The 12,810-nt window shown below is 43.6% G+C and overlaps 1 protein-coding gene across 2 annotated transcripts in view; it reads right to left on the bottom strand.

Annotated features, from left to right (window-relative positions):
• Window positions 1–335: 335 nt before the first annotated feature.
• CNGA3 (cyclic nucleotide gated channel subunit alpha 3) overlaps window positions 336–12,810 on the bottom strand; it is a 110,909-nt gene continuing 98,434 nt past the window's right edge. For both annotated transcript variants that reach the window (XM_063953328.1, XM_063953329.1), the window contains 3 exons: window positions 4,476–4,583; window positions 4,278–4,384; window positions 336–3,273 (listed from right to left, as the gene is read on the bottom strand). In XM_063953328.1, coding sequence (XP_063809398.1) covers window positions 1,853–3,273; window positions 4,278–4,384; window positions 4,476–4,583 — 1,636 coding nt within the window. In that variant the 3' untranslated portion in view covers window positions 336–1,852. The remainder of the gene's footprint in view (window positions 3,274–4,277; window positions 4,385–4,475; window positions 4,584–12,810) is intronic.

Genomic DNA, 12,810 nt, shown 5'->3' with positions numbered 1-12,810 from the left:
GGTCACGTGCCTTGGTGCTGCACCCCTCCCCCTCCACCCTGAATCTGCCACTTGTTGCAGGTACGAGAGCAGGTCCTTACTGGTTTCTCCAAGCGTAAGGGGCCTTCCGTGTAATATGTGTCAAACTCTGGATACAGACATATGCGTGTACATTTATATGTATGCGCAGTACGGAAACATGGATTTTACACAAACAAAAGATCTATGTCCAACACTTAATGAATCCCGCTATGTAGATTTCAGATCTAGTTAAAACAAAGTAAGAAAAAAAATCACATTTATTTATAAGCAGCATTTATTAAAAAATAACTTAATAGAACAATAAGTCTTCGGTTTTCTAAATTGTTTTAATGAGAATACAAACTGGTCCACATAAACATGATACAAATGAAGACTAAGAGCTTACTGATTTCTAAAATATATTAAAGATTCTGGAGTGAAGAGGCATTTTAACAGTGAGGTCTGAAAGTACAACTTGTGTAAATGACAATGTGGGTAATAAAGCCCTTTAATATTTTCATATTAGTGTGTCATTAATGAATAGAAATGTTTAAACAAGCCTCACTTGCAATCAGGTATATTCTTGTAACATAAACGCACGAAATAGATAATGTAACTTGCCATCCTCACTGTAATTCCAGTTTTAAATTCCAGCTGGATTGTACAGTATAACGTTTGAAAAACCACCTTAGAAATAGTGGTGTATATATATATATATATATATATATATTTATTTATTTATTGGGTAGCAGGGTGTGGCCATGGATTCAGGGGGGCACACACTTCAACACCCTGCACCCATGTTGAAACCTTTTCTCTCCAGAGTCCCATGTCAGCAGCAGTAGAGCTGCACAAATCAATGAGAAAATGGCGCAGCAGCCATTTTCCTGGCAATGTGTGCATGAACAGTAGAAAAATGACTGGTAACATGTCTTGGGTGCCATGTTCCTGGAGGCGTGCATGCACAGTCTACGCACTTGCGCCGCCGACTAGAGAGGAGGAGGTGGCCCGGACTACACATGAGCCCTCTCCTCTGTTAATACACCCCTGCATAGAACTCTATATTCATTAGAAATGTTGCAGGTACAAAGCAGTGACAGAGCAGGATGTCACACAGACAACATGGGGCTATCAGCAGCTGGGAGTACAGTATACCCCAAGTGTCCATAGGATGCTCTGAGCAGGTCTGCATCAGTGATCCTAGCAGCATCTTGTAAGTCAAGGTGTTCCAGGCATCCTGTAAGTCAAGGTGGTGCAGGAGCCATGGGTGGGGCAGCCATGGGTGGCGTTCCACTAGATCCCTGTGACCTGGGTGATGGCACCACTCACACACTCCTCCCTATGGCCCTGATACAAAGAGACACACACATGCTATAATATCCATCTCTGCCGCATAATTCAAATGTCTTGTACAATTATTGAACTTGGGTATCATATGTGAGTCTATAACGTGTCAGTACAGTGTAAGGGCAAAATCAGTATGTCAGAAATGTTATTTTGAATTCCAATAACATGAATGTACCAAGAGCAATTATCAATTAATAAACTTTTTTAAATAAAAATCTAGAAGATATGATTCTGCAACTACTCTATCTTGCACCAAATAACATCTGAAAAGTATTGAGAAATTGTTTGTGCCATTTTATTGTCTAACGATCTCTAAAAGCTCTTGAGTACAAAAATATATTATTGAAAAAGTTTAAATATATAAAAAAAAGTTTTGCCCTCGTATAAGCTCAGAATTTGCTGAAGCTGCCAGAATAAGAGATCCTATGCAGTCCAATAGAAAGAATGTATAAAATGTAGTCTTCAATTGAATTTGAAGTATCAAAAAATCTCGGTATGCAATTGTTTATTTATCATTGTCTTTGGGCTTAGCATTGTCTGTTTCTCCTCCGCTGTCCGGTCCTTCGGACACGTACTCCACGCTATAATTCTTTATTCTTTTCTCAACTTTAGTAATCCTTTGTTTAAGTTTTAATTGAGTAGAGTTATAGTCAGCTAGTAATCTGGCAAACCTGGTCTGTAAACTGTCGAAAGCAGTCTCCATCTTCTCGACTTTTTCATTTATGTCCTTTGCGTCTGACCCTGCCTTTGCTGCCTCTTCATCAATGAGACCATCTTTCATAAGGATTTGTCGTCCTTTTTCTTCTAGCACTGTTTTAGCATCTGGGTACTCTGTCAGAGCCTCCATTAAGTCATCCTTAGATAAACAGAACAAGTCAGAATATCCTATACTTCGAATGTTAGCTGTCCTTCTGTTTCCTGTTTTGCTCCCTTTAATGTTTAATATACTGATTTCTCCAAAATAACTTCCATCACTGAGCACCACAAACTGAGTCACACCATCATCTGCTACTACAGCAAGTTTACCTTCTTTAATGATATACATTTCACGTCCAATGTCACCTTTTCGACAAATATAATCACCAGGACTGAAAACTTGAGGCCTTAGCTTGAGGACTAATTCCACTAGTAAACCTGCTTCACAGTCCTGAAAGATCCTAACCTTTTTTAAGGTATCCAAATGAACATTAATTGCAATTTCAGCTTTGAGCTTGTCAGGTAGGTTTTTCATGACCTCCTTTTCATCAATTGTTTTCTTGTTTGTCCAGAGATAGTCAAACCACTTTATCACCCTGGCTTCCAGATCTTTAGACACATTACGGAATTGCATATATTGCTTTATAGAGTCGATTTTGGATTGAAACTCTGCCCTAGATGCGTTCATATTTGAAATCATAGACCCCACGTTACCAACAATGGTTGCAAATATAAGAACGCCAATTAGGAAATCAAACACCACAAAGAGGTATTCTATATCCTTAACTGGGGGTGGTGTCTCCCCAATGGTGGTAAGGGTGAGGGTAGACCAATAAAGACAATAAATGTATTTTCGTGCTAGACGTCCATATTCTGGATGAGTTATATTGGGATAAACCCATGTGTCAGATCCAAACCCAATGGCCTTAGATATTGCAAAGTAAATGCAAGCATTCCAATGTATGATAATAAGAATATAAAGAACAAGGTTCCCAATACGGAAAATATTTGGATAATTGGTTCTTGTTTCAGTGCGGTCAAAAAACTCAAACATCCTTGCAAACCTAAACAGACGATTAAATCGTAGCTCTGGGAAATGAGGTCCTATTTTTAAGTAGACTAAGTCAGTTGGCAATAGGGACAACATATCAAACTTAAACTGCAAAGTCTTTGTGTAATAGTTTTTTAACTTCTTGGCATCTCTCACAAGCAAGCCTTGCTCCAGAAAACCTGGAAAAAATGCAAATATTACTAAAAGTTTTTGTTAAGAAGCCATGTTTTATATTCTAAATATACATGTCTGTGACACATTGTTTAATTACACGCATTCACCATTATCATACAGCATGGCAAAGAAATCTGAAGAAAACACATCAGGGCTGGAGCAACTGCTAGACAACCTAGTTGATGGATCCTAGAGTCATGCCCAGAGAATAGATTTCTCTTTTTTAACTACTGCACTGAGGCCTTCTTTTGTGGGGCAGTGGGGTCCTATTCTAGGGGTCCCATCATTAATAATACCTAAAGGTGGCAAGCCCTATCTTGAAGCTGTCTAATTTCCACCTATGAGATGCTCCATTGACCCTCTCCAACCTTCTCTCCAGTCATCTACCCAGAAGGACAATCACCCATCAGTTCAGAAGGATGGAGCATCATTCAAAATGACAGCAATAAACAGTGCACATCACCGGGCCTTATTCATGAAGCACAAAATGGCCACGGTATAAAGCAAAAACCTCTTTGGTGACATCATTGATCTGCACTTGTGCACCTAGAGTTATATCACAGTGTACTGGTTTGCAGAACAAGTTTTCGGTATTTGCAGAGGAGCAGAAGTTTGCACTGATGGAAGAAGTTAGGCAGAGCAATTACATTTCTATATAAATGGGGCGTAGGTGCACAGATGTACCAAATTTACACAGCAGCAAAGAACTTGTCTTGTAGAGAGAGATTATTGAAATGAGAGGATGGAGAGACTACATTTTTAGAGGGGTTAATTGCTTCAATATGATTAATCCAGCAGGTGCCAGCGTACAGTAGGATAAGGGACATTACTGCAAGGGTGGCCCACAGGAAAGTACATTCTCCTTTTAGCATCTCTGATGCCTATGGGAAACCTTAATTGTGGCAAGAGGAGGTCTAATGGTACTAATGTTTATGGGCACAGCATAAAACTAAAACAATTTGTAGATTAGGAAATGAGGTCCATTATAAATAGCACATATGTGACTCACCTGTTCTGAATCTCACTATTGTGTCAATGACGTATAGAAGATCGGCACTGTAGTCCAGGACAAACCACAGGATGATATTCTTTTTATGCAGCTCATTAAAGCAAGCTCTTCAAAAAAGAGAATCATATATATTAGTCCAGTACTTACTTATATACACATATAGACACTGTATATACTATAGTGATGACATGTCTTCACCTGCACACCAGAAAGCACCAGTTATAGAGCACAGGTATCGAGATAATCGATAACCATCTGTAGTAAAAGTTGCTGGCTGGATCAACGACAAATATTTCTCTCTTCTTTCTGTAAATGAAAAAAGTAATATATTATGATTACTGAAATGTGGAAGATGCGTATGCAATATATTAACTTATGACGTTGTCCCTTGTTGCTGAAGTCAATAAACTGTTAACCCCCACCTAACCTTTACATATCAGACAAATGAAGTGTTATTAAGCTCCTTATTTTAAGTGTGGAGTTATTTTGATTACTCCAACCACTGGGAAATAGCCTATATAGCGTGGCCTGTAAAAGAGGCAAGGCCACATTACATGTTATTGCCTTTTCAACCCCATAAGAAAAGGCATAATATAACTATGATAGAAGTTTTTTTAAACTTTATATCAATAAGCTCTATTCTAGTTTTGTCAAGTGAAAATAGTACTACCGACCCTTTGGAGCTTAAAACGTTAATGGAACGTATTAAGATCAAAAGGAATCTTGTGACAAAAGCACCGGTGACATTATTAATGGGAGGTATACAGTGTATGCCCCAGGTTCCTAAAGGCCAGTACTCACTGGCCGATGTGGGAGAGATGTGTGCTGAGCGAACCGCTCAGCACGCATCTCTCCCCCCGCTCAGGACAGCGCGATGTGTGCTGAGCGTGCGGGGGGAGACGGGGGCGCTCATTTCACCCAGCTGGTGAAATGAGCGATCTGCAAGATTGGCCTGCACGGCAGGCCAATCTAGCAGCAGCGAAAGCGATGCGCGGGGCTGCACATCGCTATCGCTGTGGGGTCTACACACGGAGCGATCCTGCTTAAAATCTAAGCAATCTAGTCAGATTGCTTAGATTTTAAGCAGCGATCGCTCCGTGAGTACCCCACTTAACTTCTGTCTGGTAATCATCCAGTTAATGAGTTCAGATAAGTATATTCAGGTGCAAGAAAAATTAACTAGCTCAATTATTCAACAATCAGTCCTTAATTATCTCCTCTACTTTATGTGCAAGAATTACTCTTAATTAGTGATGAGCACCGGAAATTTTTCGGGTTTTGTGTTTTGGTTTTGGGTTCGGTTCCGCGGCCGTGTTTTGGGTTCGACCGCGTTTTGACAAAACCTCACCGAATTTTTTTTGTCGGATTCGGGTGTGTTTTGGATTCGGTTTTTTTTTCCAAAAAACCCTAAAAAACAGCTTAAATCATAGAATTTGGGGGTCATTTTGATCCCAAAGTATTATTAACCTCAATAACCATTATTTCCACTCATTTTCAGTCTATTCTGAACACCTCACACCTCACAATATTATTTTTAGTCCTAAAATTTGCACCGAGGTCGCTGGATGACTAAGCTCAGCGACCCAAGTGGCCGACACAAACACCTGGCCCATCTAGGAGTGGCACTGCAGTGTCACGCAGGATGGCCCTTCCAAAAAACACTCCCCAAACAGCACATGACGCAAAGAAAAAAAGAGGCGCAATGAGGTAGCTGTGTGAGTAAGATAAGCGACCCAAGTGGCCGACACAAACACCTGGCCCATATAGGAGTGGCACTGCAGTGTCACGCAGGATGGCCCTTCCAAAAAACACTCCCCAAACAGCACATGACGCAAAGAAAAAAAGAGGCGCAATGAGGTAGCTGTGTGAGTAAGATAAGCGACCCAAGTGGCCGACACAAACACCTGGCCCATCTAGGAGTGGCACTGCAGTGTCACGCAGGATGGCCCTTCCAAAAAACACTCCCCAAACAGCACATGACGCAAAGAAAAAAAGAGGCGCAATTAGGTAGCTGTGTGAGTAAGATAAGCGACCCAAGTGGCCGACACAAACACCTGGCCCATCTAGGAGTGGCACTGCAGTGTCACGCAGGATGGCCCTTCCAAAAAACACTCCCCAAACAGCACATGACGCAAAGAAGAAAAAAAAGAGGCACAATGAGGTAGCTGTGTGAGTAAGATAAGCGACCCCAGTGGCCGACACAAACACCTGGCCCATCTAGGAGTGGCACTGCAGTGTCACGCAGGATGGCCCTTCCAAAAAACACTCCCCAAACAGCACATGACGCAAAGAAAAAAAGAGGCGCAATGAGGTAGCTGTGTGAGTAAGATAAGCGACCCAAGTGGCCGACACAAACACCTGGCCTATCTAGGAGTGGCACTGCAGTGTCACGCAGGATGGCCCTTCCAAAAAACACTCCCCAAACAGCACATGACGCAAAGAAAAAAAGAGGCGCAATGAGGTAGCTGTGTGAGTAAGATAAGCGACCCAAGTGGCCGACACAAACACCTGGCCCATCTAGGAGTGGCACTGCAGTGTCACGCAGGATGGCCCTTCCAAAAAACACTCCCCAAACAGAACATGACGCAAAGAAGAAAAAAAAGAGGCGCAATGAGGTAGCTGTGTGACTAAGATAAGCGACCCAAGTGGCCGACACAAACACCTGGCCCATCTAGGAGTGGCACTGCAGTGTCACGCAGGATGGCCCTTCAAAAAACTAGTCCCCAAACAGCACATGACGCAAAGAAGAAAAAAAAGAGGCGCAATGAGGTAGCTGTGTGACTAAGCTAAGCGACCCTAGTGGCCGACACAAACAACTGGCCCATCTAGGAGTGGCACTGCAGTGTCACGCAGGATGGCCCTTCCAAAAAACACCCCCCAAACAGCACATGACGCAAAGAAAAATGAAAGAAAAAAGAGGTGCAAGATGGAATTGTCCTTGTGCCCTCCCACCCACCCTTATGTTGTATAAACAGGACATGCACACTTTAACCAACCCATCATTTCAGTGACAGGGTCTGCCACACGACTGTGACTGAAATGACGGGTTGGTTTGGACCCCCACCAAAAAAGAAGCAATTAATCTCTCCTTGCACAAACTGGCTCTACAGAGGCAAGATGTCCACCTCATCATCATCCTCCGATATATCACCGTGTACATCCCCCTCCTCACAGATTATCAATTCGTCCCCACTGGAATCCACCATCTCAGCTCCCTGTGTACTTTGTGGAGGCAATTGCTGCTGGTGAATGTCTCCACGGAGGAATTGATTATAATTCATTTTAATGAACATCATCTTCTCCACATTTTCTGGATGTAACCTCGTACGCCGATTGCTGACAAGGTGAGCGGCGGCACTAAACACTCTTTCGGAGTACACACTTGTGGGAGGGCAACTTAGGTAGAATAAAGCCAGTTTGTGCAAGGGCCTCCAAATTGCCTCTTTTTCCTGCCAGTATAAGTACGGACTGTCTGACGTGCCTACTTGGATGCAGTCACTCATATAATCCTCCACCATTCTTTCAATGGGGAGAGAATCATATGCAGTGACAGTAGACGACATGTCCGTAATCGTTGTCAGGTCCTTCAGTCCGGACCAGATGTCAGCATCAGCAGTCGCTCCAGACTGCCCTGCATCACCGCCAGCGGGTGGGCGCGGAATTCTAAGCCTTTTCCTCGCACCCCCAGTTGCGGGAGAATGTGAAGGAGGAGATGTTGACAGGTCGCGTTCCGCTTGACTTGACAATTTTGTCACCAGCAGTTCTTTGAACCCCAGCAGACTTGTGTCTGCCGGAAAGAGAGATCCAAGGTAGGTTTTAAATCTAGGATCGAGCACGGTGGCCAAAATGTAGTGCTCTGATTTCAACAGATTGACCACCCGTGAATCCTTGTTAAGCGAATTAAGGGCTCCATCCACAAGTCCCACATGCCTAGCGGAATCGCTCTGTGTTAGCTCCTCCTTCAATGTCTCCAGCTTCTTCTGCAAAAGCCTGATGAGGGGAATGACCTGACTCAGGCTGGCAGTGTCTGAACTGACTTCACGTGTGGCAAGTTCAAAAGGTTGCAGAACCTTGCACAACGTTGAAATCATTCTCCACTGCGCTTGAGACAGGTGCATTCCACCTCCTATATCGTGCTCAGTTGTATAGGCTTGAATGGCCTTTTGCTGCTCCTCCAACCTCTGAAGCATATAGAGGGTTGAATTCCACCTCGTTACCACTTCTTGCTTCAGATGATGGCAGGGCAGGTTCAGGCGTTTTTGGTGGTGCTCCAGTCTTCTGTACGTGGTGCCTGTACGCCGAAAGTGTCCCGCAATTCTTCTGGCCACCGACAGCATCTCTTGCACGCCCCTCTCGTTTTTTAAATAATTCTGCACCACCAAATTCAAGGTATGTGCAAAACATGGGACGTGCTGGAATTTGCCCAGATTTAATGCACACACAATATTGCTGGCGTTGTCCGATGCCACAAATCCACAGGAGAGTCCAATTGGGGTAAGCCATTCTGAGATGATCTTCCTCAGTTGCCGTAAGAGGTTTTTAGCTGTGTGCGTATTCTGGAAAGCGGTGATACAAAGCGTAGCCTGCCTAGGAAAGAGTTGGCGTTTGCGAGATGCTGCTACTGGTGCCGCCGCTGCTGTTCTTGCGGCGGGAGTCCATACATCTACCCAGTGGGCTGTCACAGTCATATAGTCCTGAGCCTGCCCTGCTCCACTTGTCCACATGTCCGTGGTTAAGTGGACATTGGGTACAACTGCATTTTTTAGGACACTGGTGAGTCTTTTTCTGAGGTCTGTGTACATTTTCGGTATCGCCTGCCTAAAGAAATGGAACCTAGATGGTATTTGGTACCGGGGACACAGTACCTCCAACAAGTCTCTAGTTGGCTCTGCAGTAATGATGGATACCGGAACCACGTTTCTCACCGCCCAGGATGCCAAGGCCTCAGTTATCCGCTTTGCAGCAGGATGACTGCTGTGATATTTCATCTTCCTCGCAAAGGACTGTTGGACAGTCAATTGCTTGGTGGAAGTAGTAAAAGTGGTCTTACGAGTACGACTTCCCCTCTGGGATGACCATCGACTCCCAGCAGCAACAACAGCAGCGCCAGCAGCAGTAGGCGTTACACGCAAGGATGCATCGGAGGAATCCCAGGCAGGAGAGGACTCGTCAGAATTGCCAGTGACATGGCCTGCAGGACTATTGGCATTCCTGGGGAAGGAGGAAATTGACACTGAGGGAGTTGGTGGGGTGGTTTGCGTGAGCTTGGTTACAAGATGAAGGGATTTACTGGTCAGTGGACTGCTTCCGCTGTCGCCCAAAGTTTTTGAACTTGTCACTGACTTATGATGAATGCGCTGCAGGTGACGTATAAGGGAGGCTGTTCCGAGGTGGTTAACGTCCTTACCCCTACTTATTACAGCTTGACAAAGGCAACACACGGCTTGACAAATGTTGTCCGCATTTCTGTTGAAATACTTCCACACCGAAGAGCTGATTTTTTTGGTATTTTCACCAGGCATGTCAATGGCCCTATTCCTCCCACGGACAACAGGTGTCTCCCCAGGTGCCCGACTTAAACAAACCACCTCACCATCAGAATCCTCCTGGTCAATTTCCTCCCCAGCGCCAGCAACACCCATATCCTCCTCATCCTGGTGTACTTCAACACTGACATCTTCAATCTGACTATCAGGAACTGGACTGCGGGTGCTCCTTCCAGCACTTGCAGGGGGCGTGCAAATGGTGGAAGGCGCATGCTCTTCACGTCCAGTGTTGGGAAGGTCAGGCATCGCAAACGACACAATTGGACTCTCCTTGTGGATTTGTGATTTCGAAGAACGCACAGTTCTTTGCTGTGCTTTTGCCAGCTTGAGTCTTTTCATTTTTCTAGCAAGAGGCTGAGTGCTTCCATCCTCATGTGAAGCTGAACCACTAGCCATGAACATAGGCCAGGGCCTCAGCCGTTCCTTGCCACTCCGTGTGGTAAATGGCATATTGGCAAGTTTACGCTTCTCCTCCGACAATTTTATTTTAGATTTTTGAGTCCTTTTTTTACTGATATTTGGTGTTTTGGATTTTACATGCTCTGTACTATGACATTGGGCATCGGCCTTGGCAGACGACGTTGCTGGCATTTCATCGTCTCGGCCATGACTAGTGGCAGCAGCTTCAGCACGAGGTGGAAGTCGATCTTGATCTTTCCCTATTTTTGGAACCTCAACATTTTTGTTCTCCATATTTTAATAGGCACAACTAAAAGGCACCTCAGGTAAACAATGGAGATGGATGGATACTAGTATACTTATGGATGGACGAGCGACTGCCGACACAGAGGTAGCTACAGCCGTGGACTACCGTACTGCGTCTGCTGCTAATATAGACTGGATGATAATGATATAAAAAATATATATATATCACTACTGCAGCCGGACAGGTATATATTATATAATGACGGACCTGCTGGACACTGTCAGCACTGCAGACTCCTAAAGTAAGCTACTAGTATCAAGAAGATAGAAAAAAAAAACACAACAGGTAGGTGGTATACAATTATGGATGGACGAGCGACTGCCGACACAGAGGTAGCTACAGCCGTGGACTACCGTACTGCGTCTGCTGCTAATATAGACTGGATGATAATGATATAAAAAATATATATATATCACTACTGCAGCCGGACAGGTATATATTATATAATGACGGACCTGCTGGACACTGTCAGCAGCACTGCAGACTCCTAAAGTAAGCTACTAGTAGTATCAAGAAGATAGAAAAAAAAAAAAACACCACAGGTAGGTGGTATACAATTATGGATGGACGAGCGACTGCCGACACAGAGGTAGCTACAGCCGTGGACTACCGTACTGCGTCTGCTGCTAATATAGACTGGATGATAATGATATAAAAAATATATATATATCACTACTGCAGCCGGACAGGTATATATTATAATGACGGACCTGCTGGACACTGTCAGCACTGCAGACTCCTAAAGTAAGCTACTAGTATCAAGAAGATAGAAAAAAAAAAACACCACAGGTAGGTGGTATACAATTATGGATGGACGAGCGACTGCCGACACAAAGGTAGCTACAGCCGTGGACTACCGTACTGCGTCTGCTGCTAATATAGACTGGATGATAATGATATAAAAAATATATATATATATATCACTACTGCAGCCGGACAGGTATATATTATATAATTAATGACGGACCTGCTGGACACTGTCAGCAGAATGCGTTTATAGAATAAAAACACCACACGACGAGTGTTTAACTTTTTCAGGCAGACAATCACAATATACTGGTGGTCAGACAGTGGTCACTGGTCAGTCACACTGGCAGTGGCACTCTGGCAGCAAAAGTGTGCACTGTTAAATAATATGTACTCCTGCTACTGCTCCCCAGTCTCCCCCACAATTAAGCTGTGTGAGCACTGAGCACTCAGCACAGTCAGATATACATAGATGATGCAGCACACTGAGGCTGAGCACAGATATGGTATACTGTTACTGTGTCACTGTGTATCGTTTTTTTTCAGGCAGAGAACGGATTATATTAAATAATAATATAATAAAACTGCACTGGTGGTCACTTGTCAGTCACTAGTAAACTGTGCACTCTCTGAGTACTCCTAAGCTCCAGTAAATCAAGTGTCTCACTCTCACTCTCTCTCTTCTAATCTAAATGGAGAGGACGCCAGCCACGTCCTCTCCCTATGAATCTCAATGCACGTGTGAAAATGGAAAATGGCGGCGACGCGCGGCTCCTTATATAGAATCCGAGTCTCGCGATAGAATCCGAGCCTCGCGAGAATCCGACAGCGGGATGATGACGTTCGGGGCGCGCTCGGGTTAGCCGAGCAAGGCGGGAAGATCCGAGTCTGCCTCGGATCCATGTAAAAAAGGCTGAAGTTCGGGGGGGTTCGGATTCCGAGGAACCAAACCCGCTCATCACTACTCTTAATGAGTAATTCTGATTTACCCCAAAATAGGCTGACCATACTAGCCCTTTAAACTGGGACACAGGTTCTTTGGCTGGCTGACTTCAAGCCTGCATGTCACCTGGTTTTAATCAGCCACAGAACCTTTGTAATTCTTGAGCGTCCCAGTTTAAAGGGATAGTATGGCCAGCCTACCAAAAAGCAAAAATAACATATCATAAAAGCGCAATAGTGCATCAGATATATAATACAGAAAATTATTTAATCAGAAATTATTAAAAAAACATTACATCAATAGTAAAACACAGTTAAAACAGACAATTCATATACTCAACTTCAGGCAATAAAGGTTTAATATAGAAAAGATGGTTAATAACATATTTATTAATAATCCCAAGACATTTGCTCCAGGGCTTTTCATGAAAGTGTCCAGTATAGCATTTGGTATCAATATTAGTTCAATTCCCATACAGCTTTAAAAAAAAAACAAAAAACATTAGATAACGGCATCCCAGTGTTCATAAATCCTGCTAGTCTCAATAATGCATTTATATATTCAATGAAGGTGTAAAAAAACCTAAAGGAT

The sequence above is a fragment of the Pseudophryne corroboree genome, chromosome 2, assembly GCF_028390025.1.
Source record: "Pseudophryne corroboree isolate aPseCor3 chromosome 2, aPseCor3.hap2, whole genome shotgun sequence".
Taxonomy (NCBI): Eukaryota; Metazoa; Chordata; class Amphibia; order Anura; family Myobatrachidae; genus Pseudophryne; species Pseudophryne corroboree.
This window is presented reverse-complemented; position numbering and strand designations above follow the sequence as displayed.